The following is an 18,815-nucleotide window of genomic DNA, read 5'->3' as shown; positions in this document are numbered from 1 at the left end:
TCAAAAGCTTCAAGAAGGGACTTTATTCCCAGACCAGAAAATAACTGTTGGTGATGTTGAAATGCCTATATGTATCCTTGGGGACCCAGCCTACCCCTTAATGCCATGGCTCATGAAGCCGTACACAGGCAGCCTGGACAGCAGTCAGGAGCTGTTCAACTACAGGCTGAGCAAGTGCAGAATGGTGGTAGAATGTGCATTTGGACGTTTAAAGGCGCGCTGGCGCAGTTTACTGACTCGCTTAGACCTCAGCGAAACCAATATTCCCACTGTTATTACTGCTTGCTGTGTGCTCCACAATATCTGTGAGAGTAAGGGGGAGATGTTTATGGCGGGGTGGGAGGTTGAGACAAATCGCCTGGCTGCTGGTTACGCGCAGCCAGACACCAGGGCGGTTAGAAGAGCACAGGAGGGTGCGGTACGCATCAGAGAGGCTTTGAAAACCAGTTTCATGAGTGGCCAGGCTACGGTGTGAAAGTTCTGTTTGTTTCTGCTTGATGAAACCCCCCGCCCCTTGGTTCACTCTACTTCCTTGTAAGCTAACCACCCTCCCCTCCTCCCTTTGATCACCGCTTGCAGAGGCAATAAAGTCATTGTTGCTTCACATTCATGCATTCTTTATTCATTCACCACACAAATAGGGGGATGACTACCAAGGTAACCCAGGAGGGGTGGTGGAGGAGGGAAGGAAAATGCCACACAGCACTTTAAAAGTTTACAACTTTAAAATTTATTGAATGACAGCCTTCTTTTTTTTGGGCAATCCTCTGTGGTGGAGTGGCTGGTTGGCCGGTGGCCCCCCCACCGCGTTCTTGGGCGTCTGGGTGTGGAGGCTATGGAACTTGGGGAGGAGGGCGGTTGGTTACACAGGGGCTGTAGTGGCAGTCTGTGCTCCAGCTGCCTTTGCTGCAGCTCAACCATACACTGGAGCATACTGGTTTGGTCCTCCAGCAGCCTCAGCATTGAATCCTGCCTCCTCTCATCACGCTGCCGCCACATTCGAGCTTCAGCCCTCTCTTCAGCCCGCCACTTACTCTCTTCAGCCCACCACCTCTCCTCCTGGTCATTTTGTGCTTTCCTGCAGTCTGACATCATTTGCCTCCACGCATTCGTCTGTGCTCTGTCAGTGTGGGAGGACAGCATGAGCTCGGAGAACATTTCATCTCGAGTGCGTTTTTTTTTCTTTCTAATCTTCACTAGCCTCTGGGAAGGAGAAGATCCTGTGATCATTGAAACACATGCAGCTGGTGGAGAAAAGAAAAGGGACAGCGGTATTTAAAAAGACATTTTATAAAACACTGGCTACACTCTTTCAGGGTAAACCTTGCTGTTAACATTACATACATAGCACATGTGCTTTCGTTACAAGGTCGCATTTTGCCTCCCCCCACCGCGTGGCTACCCCCTCAACCCTCCCCCCTCCCTGTGGCTAACAGCGGGGAACATTTCTGTTCAGCCGCAGGCAAACAGCCCAGCAGGAATGGGCTCCTCTGAGTGTCCCCTGAAGAAAAGCACCCTATTTCAACCAGGTGACCATGGATTATATCTCACTCTCCTGAGGATAACACACGAACGGATGTTGCTTGAACGCCAGCAAACATACACTGCAATGCTTTGTTGTACAATGATTCCCGAGTACGTGTTACTGGCCTGGAGTGGTAAAGTGTCCTACCATGAAGGACGCAATAAGTCTGCCCTCCCCAGAAACCTTTTGCAAAGGCTTTGGGAGTATATCCAGGAGAGCCGCGAATGCCAGGGCAAAGTAATCCTTTCACATGCTTGCTTTTAAACCATGTATAGTATTTTAAAAGGTACACTCACCGGAGGTCCCTTCTCCGCCTGCTGGGTCCAGGAGGCAGCCTTGGGTGGGTTCAGGGGGTACTGGCTCCAGGTCCAGGGTGAGAAACAGTTCCTGGCTGTCGGGAAAACCGGTTTCTCCGCTTGCTTGCTGTGAGCTATCTACAACCTCGTCATCATCATCATCTTCTTCGTCCCCAAAACCTGCTTCCGTATTGCCTCCATCTCCATTGAAGGAGTCAAACAACACGGCTGGGGTAGTGGTGGCTGAACCCCCTAAAATGGCATGCAGCTCATCATAGAAGCGGCATGTTTGGGGCTCTGACCCGGAGCGGCCGTTCACCTCTCTGGTTTTCTGGTAGGCTTGCCTCAGCTCCTTCAGTTTCACGTGGCACTGCTTCGGGTCCCTGTTATGGCCTCTGTCCTTCATGCCCTGGGAGATCTTGACAAAGGTTTTGGCATTTCGAAAACTGGAACGGAGTTCTGATAACACGGATTCCTCTCCCCATACAGCGATCAGATTCCGTACCTCCCGTTCGGTCCATGCTGGAGCTCTTTTGCGATTCTGAGACTCCATCATGGTCACCTCTGCTGATGAGCTCTGCATGGTCACCTGCAGCTTGCCACGCTGGCCAAACAGGAAATGAGATTCAAAAGTTTGCGGTTCTTTTCCTGTCTACCTGGCCAGTGCATCTGAGTTGAGAGTCCTGTCCAGAGCGGTCAAAATGGAGCACTCTGGGATAGCTCCCGGAGGCCAATACCGTCGAATTGTGTCCACAGTACCCCAAATTCGACCCGGCAAGGCCGATTTAAGCGCTAATCCACTTGTCAGGGGTGGAGTAAGGAAATCGATTTTAAGAGCCCTTTAAGTCGAAATAAAGGGCTTCATCGTGTGGACGGGTGCAGGTTTACATCGATTTAATGCTGCTAAATTCGACCTAAAGTCCTAGTGTAGACCAGGGCTAACAAATTTTTTTGAGCATAAGCTTTCGTGAGCTACAGTTCACCTCATCGGATGCATGCAGTGGAAAATGAGAGACTGCTGAATTGGAATTAATTTGCAAACTGAACACAATTAACTTGGGCTTGAATAAAGACTCGGAGTGGATGTGTCATTACACAAAAGTAAAACGATTTCCCCATGTTTATTTCCCCCCCCACCCCACTGTTCCTCAGACGTTCTTGTCAACTGCTGGAAATGGCCCACCTTGATTATCACTACAAAAGCTTCACCCCCACCCCCGCTCTCCTGCTGGTAATAGCTCACCTTATCTGATCACTCTTGTTACAGTGTGTATGGTAACACCCATTGTTTCATGTTCTCTGTGTATATAGATCTCCCCACTGTATTTTCCACTGCATGCATCTGATGAAGTGAGCTGTAGCTCACGAAAGCTTATGCTCAAATAAATTGCTTAGTCTCTAAGGTGCCACAAGTACTCCTTTTCTTTTTGTGGATACAGACTAACACGGCTGCTACTCTGAAAGGAGTCATGTGGCTCTCTTCCAAAAGGCTGACATCCTAGCTCAACAACTCCTGACCACATGAGAATACTGAGGTGGCAAGGTGTTTGCCAAACCAATGGATAAGGTAGTGGCTGAGGCATCAGAAAAGCCAAAGAACTTCTTCCCCTCAAACAAGTAGTCTGGAAGGGATTATTGCCCTTACTGAAGAGCAGATGGCCTTTTTGCAGCTATTAATTGCCCAAATAACTCTGAGTAGACTCGATAAAGGGAGTGCCAGATGGGATTCTTGCTACCATTCTACCTTTAACCCACAACAAAAACACAACTCCTTTATATGTCTCTTCCCTGAATCCAAGCAGAACCACCTTCTAGAAAGCAAGCTCCGTTCCTTCACAAAGAAATTAACTATTTTTACTTCAAAGAGGTGGGTTTTAGCAATATGGATACTCAGTAGATTTGGATTACTACGCCAAATAAGATTTACCTTCTCCCCAATGGCCAAGGACCTCCAGAAGACACAAAACAAAGGAGAAGCTATTCTGCAGATTGACTTGACTTTACTTTGTTGAATTTTAACTTTGTACTGCCAGCAGAGATAATAGCTCTCTTCTTCTTCTGAGCCCCTTGCTAATTCATCCCTCTTTTAAGTCACTTTGTCTAATAAATATTAACTGTTAGCTAAAATTTCAGCCATTATATACAGAATCAAAGTTAAAGGCAAATTGTTATTGGACAGAATACTTTCTGAAAGGATTCTCTGGAGACAATTAATTTTACATACCATAATGTGTTATTCAGGCTTCCAAAGTACCTTGCAAGTGGGATATTATAAACTGCTAAAACACAAGGTTATGTTTCTGTTGCTATCATTTTTGTCAAAGAAAGCTTAAATTCTGAACCAGAGTTTGAATGAAGATGTATTTCTATCATGTCAACCATCTGCAGTTTAGATTATCACTAAAAAGAGTACATCAGATTTCATAATCAGATAACTCTCATGGTAATTTTTGTTTAGTTTGTTCCTACTACACCTCCTGATAATTGGTATTTGCTTTGCATGAAATGATTTATGTAGGGAGCATAATGGAATAGGGCAGGGTTTTTAAATTGTGTGTTACTACAAGAGGAATAAGAACAGCAGTAAAACCTGGAATTATTTCACAATGGTTTGCAAGGGGACTCTGATCATTGAAGGGGAAAAACAATCCCCTCAGGGGAGTTAGAGATTGGGGACAGAAATATATTCTACCAAATAGGGTAGGCAAAGCATTTCAGAAGAATACTCCTACAGACACTATTTTGATGTCTTGCAATCATTTTGTTTTACTGCTTTAGGGAACTATGCTATATGGTAAAAAGGAACAAGCAATGGAACCAGATTCCTTTAAAAACATATAAAAATACCAGATTTTCATTGTTATAGGAAAACATGCTTTTCCTGTAACCACCTTGTCAACTGGTGCAAGTCTCAGCTGAGAATGCCAGATTCAGGACAGACTGATAAAAATAGGGCAGACACACCCAAAACTGGTGGCTATTCTAACATTAGATTCACCAGACCAGTAAAAGAATGAGGTTCTGTAGCACCACACTGGTTAACAAGAAGCTAACAACACAGCCCCCTTTGTAAACCAGCCCTTATCACCACCCAGACATCTGGTCTTTATGATGAGACGTTACTGAAAACCATGTTCATCATATATAAAGTTCTTCCAATCCCAAAGGATCCGCCAACTCCCCAGTCAATATACAACTCAGATCTTACCCAACCGTCAAGCTGATGCCAGTCCATTAGTAGCTAAAAATTAAAGGTTTAATAACATAAAAAGAAAAGAGCTCTTAAATGGTTAAGAGAATCAAATACATTACAAGTGATTTTCAGAATCTGTAGATCAGGATCATAGCAGTGCTGTTAAATCTGCTAGTTTGTAAAAAAATCTCTCTGGTTCACCCACGCAGGTCAGGGGTCATTCAGTCCTATGTTCAACGCTTCCTTAGAAAATCACAGTGCAGAGATGAGAAGCAGGAATGAAGACAAAGCAGTGATGTCACAGATTGCACTTTATAGCTCAATTCGTGCATGGAAAGTTACTGGCCAATATGGAGTCCCAGGTCATATGAGCATGGAAAGTTACTTGTAAAAGATGGAGTCTTAGTTTACATGTCCATACATGCTTTGCTGATTCATATGGGTAGCCATTGGCTCTACACTGTCTGTGGCGTCTTCAGGAGGGCTCACTGAAGAGCTGATTCCCATCAATCGCCCATCACCATATGGCTGGCCCATCAACCAGCTATGGCTAGCCTGAATGTAAATTTGTCTGTGGGGTGTCAGTCAGCAACACAACCCATGTTTGAGATACAAATACATAACAAATATTCATGACTTCAGATACAAAGATGATACATGCATATAAACAGGATAATCATATTTAGCAGATTACAACTTTTCCATTGATACCTTACATGACATACTTTGCAGTAAATCTTGTACAATTAGTGATATATTAGTGATTGTAACAGTAGTGTACACCTGGTTTTCATTGTCATAGGAAAACATGCTTTTCCTGTAACCACCTACTCTATGATAATGCAGCGGAACTCACTGGAACTGGAAACTGTTTTGGAAATTGTCATACCAGAAGAGAGCAATGGTCAATGTAGTCCAATGTCCCGTCTCTGATAACGGTCAATGTTAACTGCTTTAGGGCTTTAATAGCAGCATCCTTATGGGAGAAATAGGTGTATGGAACAGGAATGTCCTAAAACATTTCCCCTTACTTTCTTTCAAATAGAAACCTTACCTAAATGCTCAGATTTAAACTAGAGAGACCAGGTGAGCGAGGGAATATATTTTTTTGGACTAGCTTCTGTTGATGAGGACAAGCTTTCGAGTTTCCCAGACCTGAAGAGCTTTGTGTAAGCTTGTCTCTCTCACCTACAGAAGTTGGTCCAATAAAAGATATTACCTCACCCACCTCATCTCTGTAATATCCTGGGATCAGTACGGCTACATCAACACTGCATACAACAATGGGAGATACAAACTAGACGTATCTTGCTTCAACATAAACACACTATTCTATTTTTAAGAGAAACATACACCTACTCTATTTTTATGTTGTCTTCAGAAAGTCAGTGCTGCTACTCTGTTACTTTCAGTGTTTGTATTGAATGTGATAAACTACTATTTATAATATATGTTCATTGTTTTCTCTTTCGCACACAAGCTATAGTAAGGGTCATTATAGTGTATAGCTGCCCAGCGTTAGAGTAGATGTGGCTATTTGTGCTTTCATTAACAGTGCACTTGTGTACCTTTGACCATTTTCCTTGCTACAGTCCAACAAATAGACCTGGTGTCCTCAGGTGATCTTAAGCTCTCCAGATGTTTTTCTAACATGACCACTTCATGTTCTTTAATTACATGTTCACGTACTAGTTTTTCCACAGGACCCCTGCCTAATTCAGTGAACAGAATGGACAGTGCTTACTGAATTGGCATATTTTGTTTGCTCTTCATTGTTCATGGATCAGACCTTATTTACTGCACACTATCCAAACCCTGCTCTGAAGACAGAAGTATTAATTTCCTCAAGGACTTTTCTATGGTGCTCATCGCTGTAATATCAGAGTGATTCACAAATATTAATGTATCTTCCCTCACCTCACAGGAGTGTCATGGTGGCATTTCCATTTTGCAAATGGGGAGCTGAGGCACAAAGTTAATCAAGTATATCCACTAACCAACCTGAGACACGTAGAACTTGATTTTTCAGAGTAATTTAGCATTAAATAGTACTTGCTCAAAGCACAGCTCCATTGACTTCAGTTGCAGCTGTGAGTGTTCATCACTTCTGCAAATCAGACTGTATAGTTTCAGGTCAGGAACCCAGGAAATAACGAACACACAATTAGTGACCAGCTGTGAAAAGTTTGGTTTAAGTGACTTGTCCAGCAAGCCATGGAAACTCTGTGGCAGAGGCAGGGATAGAATGCAGTTCCTAAGGGCAGCATTCAGCTGCCCTACCCATGAGACCAATGAAGCAGGGATCCTATAGACAACAGCCTCCTTCACTACACAACCATGATTCATTCCCAGAGCAGGTCCATCCCTTCATTGAATGAGACAGGGGTCTTGTGAAAAAAAAAAGTATGTGGTCATGTAATTAAAAACTGTATCACAATACATACACATGGGATGAATGAATTAAGGTTGCACAATTCCCATTCACCAATCAGAATTCCCCATCAGGAAAAAACAGAGTTCTCCTTAGAGGGAAAAAAAAAGTAGTCTTCTCCCTTAGTAGTCACCATATTTATTGCAATTAATCCTTATATTTCTATTCCACAGTATTTTATACCAAACGTTGCAGGTCAGTAGTACACACAACTGGGACGTCTGATCAGCTCCTTTGTCCTACTTGAAAAGATTAGTAAATATATTCTCTGGAGCTGGTCAGGAAAATTCCAACAAAACATTGTCAGAATTTGCTGTTTTGTTGAAATCAAACCATTTCACAGAGATGATTTCCTGCCAGCTTGTCCACCTGACTCCACAGCAGGCTAATGGGGAGCCAAGAACCAGGGAACCCGGGCTCTGAGGTTTGCAGCTTCTCAGTAGCCCAGGCTCCCAGGGTCTCCATGGCTTTGGGGCAGCCCATCACGCAGTCTGCCTTGGAGTCAGGGACTGCAGGGCTTCTAAGTTCTGCAGCAGCCTACCATGCAGACTACACCAGAGCCAGAGCTCCATTCCCTTGTGTGGATAATTACAGTATTTTGGGGTTGTTTTCCAAGTCAAAATGAAACCAAATATCAAAATCCTTCACAAAATGGGATCACTGTTCTCTTCCTGTTTCCAGCCGGTGGGTCTTTTCTTGTAAAGTGCCAAGTGACTTTGACGCTTACTTATTTCAGTGGGAGTTGAAGGCACTCAGCAGCTTGCAGGATCTGACAGTTTATTATGCACACTGTGCTTACATTTATGTGTATCTGTACATACACACAAAATATGTAGAGACTAAACTACAGTGTAAATACGAGAGAGAAGCCTAAGCACACTTCGGTGCATTCTAGTGATTTCATTGTAAATATGGGAATGAAATCTGAGTCGCTTGTGCTATTATTGGCCCTCAGCTTTGCACATTACAGCCTGTATAGCCTTAGTCAGTTTTCCTTTGTTGTATTTAATCAAACAATATTAAGATCTTTTTCCCCATTAAATTCATGTGAAATTATAAGATTGAGAGTTATTTAGTGCCCTGTGTTAAATCTTTTTCCTTATAAAAGTACCTTTATTAAGAACTGTCTTCTATTTCCTAGCTTCTACCATTTTCTTTATGCCCTTTGGATTTTAGATCACCCATATTTTGTTGGTGTCCAGTTTCATCCAGAGTTTTCCTCAAGACCTATGAAGCCCTCACCTCCATACCTTGGTCTCTTGCTTGCAGCAACTGGGACACTCAGTGCATACTTGCAACGTGGATGTAAATTGTCTCCAAGGTAACGTTATTATTTGCTTGTTTGCCTAGTTTCAGCAGGACTATCCTTTATTGATACAATAAATGAGGAAGGGAAGGGGGCTTTTTTATATTGATTTTTATTACATTTATGAGAAAAAGCCTGGCTGAAAACAGTCATTTGAAGAGCCATATCTCTGTATTTTTCCTTCTCAGAGACTAACAATAGTAGGATCAGAAACAATAAAGTACTACTGTAATGAAATGCAAATAAGTAAATCCTGACTGGCTGCAATCAGTTCCAGGAAAATTTATTTTTCACCTCACAGGAGGTGTCTGGCCCTCTAACTTCACCTGTGTTAATGGTTATTTTACCAGGAAAAAGGTCTGCTGGCAACTCATGCAGTTAAGTTCTTACCTATCTGTATGTGAATGACCATAACAATGAAACAGTGAATGTCAAGGTTATTTTGTTGCAGCAAGGTAATAATATTGAGCAAGTAGAAAAGGGCCCAAAGCAAAACCCAAGTTTGGGTAGGATTTGAACCTAGGTCAGAATTTTGTGGCTGAGCCAAACCAAAATCTCTGAATCCCAACAGCCCCAGACCTGTCTGTGTATCCAAGGTAAAGTTCCTGGGACATTTCTTTTTTATAGCAATACTTTTCAGCCTGTGTTAATTAATTCATATTTGTAAAATGTTTTAATAATCAAAGATGCCATGTTAATAGTAATAATTATAAAGAGCATGTGAGGCCAGGGGGAACCTAGGGTAAAATGTCAATGCTTCTCAAAATATAGACCACCATAAGATAACCTACTCAGATCCAACTTTGAAGTGCAGAACTTACCAGTTTTGCTTTTTTCCCCATGCATTGCTTTTAAATATTTCTGAAATGGATTCTCTTACTTAAGAGCAAAGGGGAAGAATTTTTCTGAAGACTCAATAGGAACATAATTATCAAGCCAAATCAAACTGCTGGAATCCTGGTTCTTATAGTTTACCGCAGATCTTTCAGATGCAAGTGAACCTCAACTCTAACGGTCCTGGCCATTGTATAATGATGTACATATGGGGAAAAACTCCTTCCTGACTTCAGCAGGCCATCTCTTTTAATTCATAGTATTCAAATATTACCTTGTTGTTAACCATTGCTACAAATGTTATTAGAGGTGTGGTCATAACATTATCTATCCCGTTTTCAAATCCAGAGTTTCATTTGATGGCCTCCTGTAGTAGTGCATTACACAGCTTATCTATAAATTGGAAAGGGAAGTACAGTTTTATTGGTTCTAAATGAAATGTCCTTTCATTTCTTTAAGTACCTCTTTGTTCTCAATGCATAAAGGAATGTGGTGTATGTCTCTGGCATGGTAAAAGAACATTTAAAAAAATTCAAAATCTACTGATCAGCCATTCCAACTATTGGTCATCCTAGGGGTATTAAGTATACTAGTAAATGAATGGGTGTTTCTGAAAAAGTACAGACTATTAGGGAGATACCAGAGAAACACAGAGAATTCTGAAAATAGAAAACAAATGTGATTCTTGACAATTGCCATCCTATACATATATTTTCTCTCCTTAGTAAAGTAATGAAACAAAAATTAAGTAAAAGAAATCACTAAACATCTAGGGCCAGATCCTCAGCTGGTGTAAATTGGTGTATATCCATTGGCTTCAGTGCAGCGATGCCAGTTTACAGTAGCTCTGATCCCTAAATTCAAAAGGGACCATGAGGAATAAGCATCATGGGTTTATAAAGAATAAATATTGCCAGACAAAAATATTTGATTATAAAGCTCATGGATGAAGAGAGAACTTCAGAAGTAATATATTTGGATTTTAGTAAAGAATTTGGTACTGGGTCTTGTGAAATCTTGCTTGAAAAAGTAGTAGAAATTAGCTAATATCATGTTGGTTGTTAAACCACTGAAGTGCAATAAATTAAGTAGGGAAAAAAAGCAGCACCATGTGAAGTTGAAAGAAGGTCTACTGGGAAAACACAGGAATCATTAGGCCTGGTCTTTTCTAATAACTTCATTAATGGGTCTGGAGCAGGGGGGTAACAATAAATTAATGACATTTGCAAACAATAATAATTTAGGAGGAGTTGGAAACACCAGTCAGGGCACAGGAATGATACAAAAGGACTTGGACAGTTTAGAAACATTAATTGAAAAGAATGAAATGAGATTCCACTTGGGAAAATGCAGAGCAGGGAAGTAACCATCCTTCTCTCCCTAGTTCTGAAGTATTCCATTAAATTCTGAGCACCGCATTAATAGAAGAATATTGACAAGTTAGAGGGATTGAGAGAAGAGAAGAGTAAAAGAACTAAACATATGTAGTTTAGCTAAATGACACTTAAGGAAGGGATACAATATCCAAATATCTGAAGGGTGGAAATATGAATGGGCCAGAGACCCCTCCACCTTTCCAAAAAAAATGACCACTGAGGGGAGACCTGGTGGGGGGTTGTTGGAGAGTGAGCCTACCCCACAGAAGAAGCTCCTGTTCCATGGGGCTGGGCCCAGCTCCCCACTCCAGGCATTGTGACTTGGCATGTGGGATCACAGCACCATTCAGTTTGGGGGCCCTCTCAAACAGGGGGCCCAGGGCAAACTGCCCCCTTTGCCTCCCTCCTGCCCTGGGCAGCCTTGTAAATGGAGAGGAAGTACTTACCAGCTACCACTAGGAGTAATGCAATGAAATTAAGAAAGGGATATTGAGGCTGAATATCAGGAAGAACTCTGATGACAAGATGTATCTGGCTCTGCAATAGTCTCCCTAGCGAAGTGGTAGAAGCTCCTTACTTTGCACACTGTAATAGGCAATACACCAGACAGTGTAAAGTAGGAAACAATCCAGCATTGGCAGGGAAAATAGTAGAATAGGAACTGCATCACAGGGAGACTGGCCTCTATAAGGGGAAAGTGGCTGGTCTCAGCTGTGCCATAATTAACTATATCCCAGCCTCAGGGGGGTGGAGCTAATGGGGCTAGGTGTTAGTATGATGAATATGTGGGCCTCATAACAAGGCTTGAGAGAGAATATTTAGGAGGAGGAAGCCATGTGAAAGACCCTGAGGTAAAGTCTGCAAGAAGCAGGGAGGTCCCTGGGAGAAACTGCCAAAGCCACTGTACAGGGAAAGCAGTGGGAAACCTGCTAGGAGGAAACAAGCCACTAGGGAGAAAGCTGTGGAGACAGTGCTCAGTTTAAGGTGCAAAGAGGAACTTTGCAGAGCCTGGGAGTAGGAATGAAGAGCAGGGAATGTCAGAGTAACCCAAGAGAGACAGAATCATTTGTTTGGATGTTTATTTGAATTTTCAGTTGGAATTTTGTAACACCAGAAGGGGACTGGACTGGCTGGAGGGCTGGGCCAAGGAAGCCACAGACCACTGCAGAACCAGAATGGCAGACACTAGAGGGTGCCAGAGGGGAACTACCCTTGTAATGCCAAGTCCTGGTTTCAGGGGATGCTGTGGTGGTGCTCTCCCCCACACCAATTATAAACTACTATATCAGTTCAGATCAATGGTCTGTCTGATCTAGTACCCTGCCTCTACCAGTGGCCAGCACCAGATGCTTCAAAGGAAGATGCAAGAGACCCTGAAGTGGACAATTACAGGAAAACCTATAGGAGAAGTTCCTTCCTAATCCTAATGAGGTAGGGATAGATTCTCAAAGAGGACATAAGTATTGCAACACTAACTCCTAGGTGTCCTGCAGTCTGCTAGAATTTTCAACCCTGACTTAGCACCCAAGCTCTCTGTGCATTGAATGGGGAGTGTTAGGTGTCTAAGAGAGCCATTCTCTGAAGCCTGCAAGCTGAGTGGGGAGCTGCTTAAGATAGCCAGGAGTGAGATGTAGAGGAAAGGGGTGGGAATTAGGGCCCATATGCTTAAAGGGATTTTGGTACCTAACTTTTATTGAGCTGTGCCTTAGGCACTTGTCTCTGCTTTAGATTCTCAGCCATGAACTTGGAGCTAGGTGTCTATGCCGAGTCAGCCATTTCTTACAAAAAACAGAGACTCCACCCCATTATAGTCAGTAGTCAGCACACTCACCCAGGATGTGGGAGAGCCAGATTCCAGTCCTTGTTCCAATGAATATTTAAGTACTTAAGCAAAGAAGAACCACTTAAACAGAAGTGACTGAATGAGTCCTACTGCAGAACAGCCCATAGCCCAATGGTTAGGACACTCACCTGGGATGTCAGAGAGCTGGATTCAAGTCCTTGCTCCAAATCAGGCAGAGTGGGAATTCAAATTGGGGTCTCCTCCATCCCAGATAAGCACCCTCACTATTGGGTATTCTAGACCTACAGCTGCATACCCCAGCCAGTTTGAAAAATTCCTGACCTGCTGGCTCCCCTCCATCCCCGGCTGCCTTTTGTAGAGGTTAGATGTGCTCTGAGCATGCCTAATGGATCAGGCCTGGCAGGTGATATAGTCAGGGGAATACCTAGTTTGAGAATCTTTCTGGGGCTTAGAAGTCAGCAAGAGCTCCGATCAGCTCATTAGCTGGGAGATGGCATCAGGAGTTAGGCAGCTTTGCAGGTGCTGACTTATGGAAAGGGAGCCTTACAGGGTTAGGTAGCAGTTTTGTGAATGTTAGTGGTACTTAAATGTTGGTAGTCAGGCACCTAAGTCCATTTGTGAATCAAACCCTGAGGGATTGACTTAGCAGTGTGCTTAGTTAGTTAGTGGTTGACTGAAGTCTGAGGTGCTGTCCTTTCTAAATGTGTTTTAACCATCTAATTTAACTGGATGTTTTCATTACCCATATAACAGTCTAATGCTTTTTTGAATCCTAGCTTCAGTAGTAGTATTACTAGGCAGTTTGCCTCAAAGGCATCCGAAAACCCAGAAGCAAATCACAACTGTCCCTGCTTCCTCCTTGCTCTGGGAAGGAATTTTGCCTCAAAGGTGTGTCTCTGAGTCATACTGCCTCTCAGAGCTACTCCTGGTGTGGTCTCCTTTGCTCAGGGCTGTGCCCAAAGGCAATGTCTAGCCCTGTGGAAACAGTGACACCATTGGTATAATTCCTGGTGTCTGAGGAATTCTGGGCAAAATAGGACACAAAAGGATTGATTTTTTTCTGCTGTGTAGTGGAGAGAGGGGAACAGCCCATGGCTCCCTGATTTTCAGCTGCCCAGCCCTGGTGTAAGTTAAAGGGGGCAGCTTTAATTTCTGTCATTGACATAAGGTCCCTCAGAGACCTCTCACCATTGGAGAACGGGCCACAGTAGAACCTTTCTTCCACACCTCCTCTCCACTCCTACCTTCCCTTATGCCAAGAGTGGAGATTTCAGCAGTGCCTCCCCCACCAGCTCTTCTGCCAGTGGAAATTCCTGCTACACACGGGGAATTCTCTAGGGGACTCTCCAGCTGGTTTAAATTTGGTCTGCACCACAGCAGATTATGTATTGTTTAGACATGATCTTAACTCCCTGCCCCTGTAGGAGCTGAGATACATCAATGGGGTGACACGCTGCAGCTTACATTCATGCCCCATCACCACATGAACACATCAGATGATTTCCATAGTAACACGAACAGGAAATCCTCTCCTCTTAGCTGCACCTAGGCACTACATTGACTGATACATGATGGTGTGTGAGGGGAAAACAGAGGTACAGTAACTAGAATAAACAGATGGGGACACCCCAGGGCTCTAAAAATAGGTGAATTTGATGCTAATGGAACTCTTGCTTCAGTGCTGGGGGAGGAGGATGAGGCTGGATCCATCCTGAAAAAGTATGTATAAAAAATCTGCTCCTACATAAGAGTGTTTCTGCTTGCTATCGTTTGGGAATATCTGTCCCCCAGCTCTTGCCCCAAGTGGTATTTCATTTTATTGTAATTCACTAATTTTTTTAAAGTCAAATTTTTCCCTAAATTACCTCCTGTTCAATCAATCCCAAAAGATAATTTGAACCTTAATGTTCACATCCAACAGTCAGGATAAGATGGAGTTGTTAAACATAACAAGTAGGCGTTAGGGTCAAAAGGGCTCTGAGGAAATGTTCTTGGGCAAAGCTAATGGCATCATTTTGTTCCAAGAAGTCTTTACTTTTTTAACAATTACTTAAAGCCATAAAAGGCCTGATCCAACTCTCACTGAGTCCATTAAAACAGTGGTTCTCAAAGCCGGTCCGCTGCTTGTTCAGGGAAAGCCCCTGGCAGGCTGGACCAGTTTGTTTACCTGCTGCGTCCACAGGTTCGGCCGATCGCAGCTCCCACTGGCCGCTTTTTAAAATTAACAGTATATATGCTGGGTGGAGAAACAAAAGGTAGGGCACGTTTCCTGAAACTAATAAAAGTCCCAATATTTGCAAGTGCTAATAGAAAACTGAAAGGCTAAGTGTTATCATAACATGGCAAAACACTGCAATTAATTACTGTACTTGAAAATGTTCTGTATTATACTGTATTAAACACATAACTGTTTTAATAATACAAAGGTTTTATTCCATGCTTCCTTGGGCACATTCAGAAAGAAGTAAGTACAATGGCAACGATGCTCTAATGAAACTGTGTTTGTCTGTGTGCATTTGGCATGCTTGATCATATTGTTAGCAACACTTTTCTTCACTTTAGCTGGTGCATGTTGGTAATGTAATTGTTTCCCACATATTAAAATCCTCAGATTGATCATTTAGTTAGTCCTATATGACCCACTCTTTTAACAAGGTTAATCAACCACATACATATAACACAAAGGAAGTACAGAAAGTTATAGGTTAAGACTTAGGGCATGTCTACACAGTGGAAAAAGGCCCTTTTTTATGCAAAAACCATGGGAGCGTCTACACTTGCCAATGACTTTTTACAGTGAAACTCAGAAGTTTCACTGCAAAAAGAAAACCACTTCCACGAGAGGCGTACAGCTCTTACCAGTGATGCTTTTGCGGTGATGTGCAAGTGAAGGCATGTTCTTCCTGTTTACAGAGCTTTTCGCTTCCGGAGGATATCCCACATTGCCTAGGTGACCACTCTGGCCAGCAGCTCTGCTGCTCTGATGCCAGGTAAACAGACATCCAGCCCTCCCCCTGTAAAGCTCTGGGAAATTTGAAACTCCCCTTCCTGTTTTCTTGGCAAGTGCTCACTTATCATCTGGCCAGGTGACAGTGCCCGCTCCACGGAGCAAACGATCCCCTGCTTGGAGCAATGCTGAGCTACTGGAGCTGATCAGCGTTTGGGGAGAGGAGGCTGTGCAGGGACCCAGGGTGCCCCGCGATCCCCTCCCCGCCCACAAGACCCATCATCAAAATGGAGAGAGCCTCACTATGGGATAGCTGCCCTAGAGCGCTGCTCTCATTGGCAATGGAAGTGCTGCTCATGTAAATGCTCTCTGATGCCTGAGGAATTAAGCGAGTACACAAACCAGCTCTTTACTTTCACCAATTCTCTATCACTGGTGAAACTTACAGTGCAAAAACTCTGCAAGTGTAGGCATACCCTTAGTAAATGTGAAAGCAACTGAGGCTTGGTCTACACTTAAAACATATAATGGTGTAGCTATATCCCTCCAGAATATGAAAAAAACCACAACCCCAAGCGACAGCGCTATGCTGACAAAACCCACAATGTAGCTGCAGCTATGCTGAAAGAAGAATGCTTCTGTTGGCATAGCTAATATCATTCGGGGAGGCAGTGTCCCTACATCAGCAAAAAACCCTCATTCTGACAGCATAGTCTGTGTCTGCACTAGGGGGCTATGCTGCCATAGGCTCCTCTCTCCTCCGGGGACATAATGAGTTATATTGTTGCAGATTTCCCCTAGCAGTGAAAGTCTGAAATTAAATAAGACAACTTTGCTGTCATATACCCTATCCTACTCTTCTACAATTTTTGTGTTTTAATTAGGTAATATATATAACATGAACAAGACGAGATTAAGGTCAAATCCAGCACCCTAGGCAAACTCCATTGAGCCCAAGCATAATTTAGTGCAGTTCAATGACTTTTCTAAATTATCTGAACTGCAGTATATCATCTCCCTTCCAACTAGGCTGCCAGTCAGTTCATCAGCTCAGTAGCTGTCAAAGGGGGCTACCAAATCCCTGGTTTTCACAGCACCCCTGTGATCACAGGGAGGTAAAACAGCTGGGGGATACACTTGAGGAGAGTGCCAGAGATCCACCTGGAGTGTTATCTTCTGAACAGGTTTAATTTAGACATGCAGAAGAGCTGTGACTGAGCCCAAGAGCTCGCCAACCCAGATACACATCCACTGCCATAGGCTGTGCAAGGAGCTGTTCAGCTGAACTCTTCTGAAGAACGTGCAGTCTGTCTCATCAAGACCGCTGTGGCCTGTTTGAAGTTCCTTCAGCTGATCACTGTGCTGCTTTACATTCTTCGCCATTTCCTTGTTCTGTTCACTGATAAAATGATCACTAGCACACTAGTTTCTCTCCTGTATAAAACAATGTATTTGTAGGAAACAGGAGATGAAAGGGGAAGCTGTTAGGATGTTAGTAGTGCATTGATAATGATCTTGTTCTGATGTGATTTTGAAATAGCAGGATTTTAATTTAAATATAAATTAAGTTTTTTGGTCAAGTTAAATAAATAAAAGTGGGCCTTTAATTAAAGCTGGCTAGAAAATGAAAATTCCTTCACATGAAAAATATGTCCAGACTGCGATAAAAGACCCACAGCATGGCCATGGCTGGCCTGGGGCAGCTGACTCAAGCTCGCTGGACTTGGGCTGCAAGGCCATAAAACTGTAGTGCCCTGAGACCCCACATGAGGGGAGGGTCTGAGAGCTCGGGCTCCACCCCAACCAATCTACTCTACTATTTTTAGCCCTTAGCATGAGCCCTGCAAGCCTGAGTCAGTTGATCTGGACTGTGAGGCTCACTGACCTTTTTTGCTGTGTGGACATGCCCTTAGCCTTCCCCTATTTCTGGAGGCAGAGAGCCCTGGGTGCTCAGTCTCTTCAGCTCCAGATCTAGGAGGAGGCAGGAAGGCTGAGTGCCTGAGCTCTTTGCCTCTCTGGTGCTTGGGGTGAAGGCAGGGAGCCCTGAGATCCAGAAAGGCAGGTTCCGGGCTCTCAGCCGTGGCAGTCCTTTTGGAAGGTTTTTGTCAATTTGACTTTCTGCCTACAGGCAGAAGAGCCTTCTAGGAGACAGCTGAGAAGCCATCATTTTGATATGCCCGACAGAAAATCAGATTTTTCTGGCTATATTGAAATTTCCTCCTGGAACATGTGTTTTTTGAAAAGGGCATTTTTTGTTGGTAAATCCTTCGATGGAAAATTCCCAACTCACTCTACTTTAAATTTTTCTCAATTTAAACTCCTTCTTCTCTATTGTAAATTAGAACATTCCTTTTCTAATCTTATGTTGAGAACTTGCTACTCTCAGTGACATCAGTGGTGGTTGCAGTCACTCAGCACTCTTCAGCATCAAGCTGTTAAGTGTTAAGACACGGTAACCAAACAGAAGAATAATATACCGTCAGTACGGAGTACTGGTTCTCATCAGTTACTTAGAACTCAGTTTAGAAAAGCACTTAAGCAGACGCTTAAGTCCATTCCTATTAAGGAAAACATGTTACAATGGCAGTACAGTCAAGCCTGTGCTTACGTGCTTTCCTGAGAAAGCAGGACCTTAGTGTGGGTCATTGAGGTTGGAGGGCTTGAGATGAAGCAATTGTTTCTTCTACACCACTCACACAATCTATTCTTTTTTGCTAGTGATAGCTACAGTGACCTCAGTGATGACAGTTCCCCAGAAAAAGAACCTCCTGATTCAGAAACAAGCTGAACCCCCTGCATGAGAGCAGAGAATTGGAGAATGCTACTGAGGTGAACAGGGCCCTTTTGATGCCTCTTTACAACCTTTATTTCTTCTTGACTTACTCCAAGAGACAAAGTTATCTTGGGTCTCCCTCTCACTCCAAATCCCCTCTGAAAACTTATCTTATCTCCCTTGCCTGCAGCATTTAATTTCTCTCCCCTTTTGTTGTTTAACTTTTTAATTGTATTATTAAAGTCTGCAGTGTGTTTTGGGTGCAGTTTGTGTGAAAGATGCTTGACAAAATCAAGTTCTGATAGTGTTTGAAAAACTATTCTTTATAAT

At 43.2% G+C, this 18,815-nt stretch overlaps 2 protein-coding genes across 3 annotated transcripts in view; one reads left to right on the top strand and one right to left on the bottom strand.

The window, feature by feature from the left end:
• Window positions 1-18,541, top strand: part of CTPS2 (CTP synthase 2) — a 143,906-nt gene extending 125,365 nt beyond the window's left edge. For both annotated transcript variants that reach the window (XM_074967396.1, XM_074967388.1), the window contains 2 exons: window positions 8,622-8,766; window positions 18,431-18,541. In XM_074967396.1, coding sequence (XP_074823497.1) covers window positions 8,622-8,766; window positions 18,431-18,500 — 215 coding nt within the window. In that variant the 3' untranslated portion in view covers window positions 18,501-18,541. The remainder of the gene's footprint in view (window positions 1-8,621; window positions 8,767-18,430) is intronic.
• LOC141987912 (uncharacterized) lies at window positions 724-5,824 on the bottom strand. Its single transcript, XM_074953752.1, has 3 exons — window positions 5,740-5,824; window positions 1,822-2,073; window positions 724-1,244 (listed from the first exon to the last, which is right to left on the bottom strand). The coding sequence occupies exons 1-3, from the start codon at window positions 5,822-5,824 to the stop codon at window positions 724-726; spliced, it is 858 nt and encodes a 285-aa protein (XP_074809853.1).
• Window positions 18,542-18,815: the final 274 nt, after the last annotated feature.

Source organism: Natator depressus, chromosome 1, assembly GCF_965152275.1.
Source record: "Natator depressus isolate rNatDep1 chromosome 1, rNatDep2.hap1, whole genome shotgun sequence".
NCBI classification, from domain to species: domain Eukaryota; kingdom Metazoa; phylum Chordata; order Testudines; family Cheloniidae; genus Natator; species Natator depressus.
Note: the sequence above shows the minus strand (reverse complement) of the source record. Positions and strands in the feature narration are given on the sequence as shown.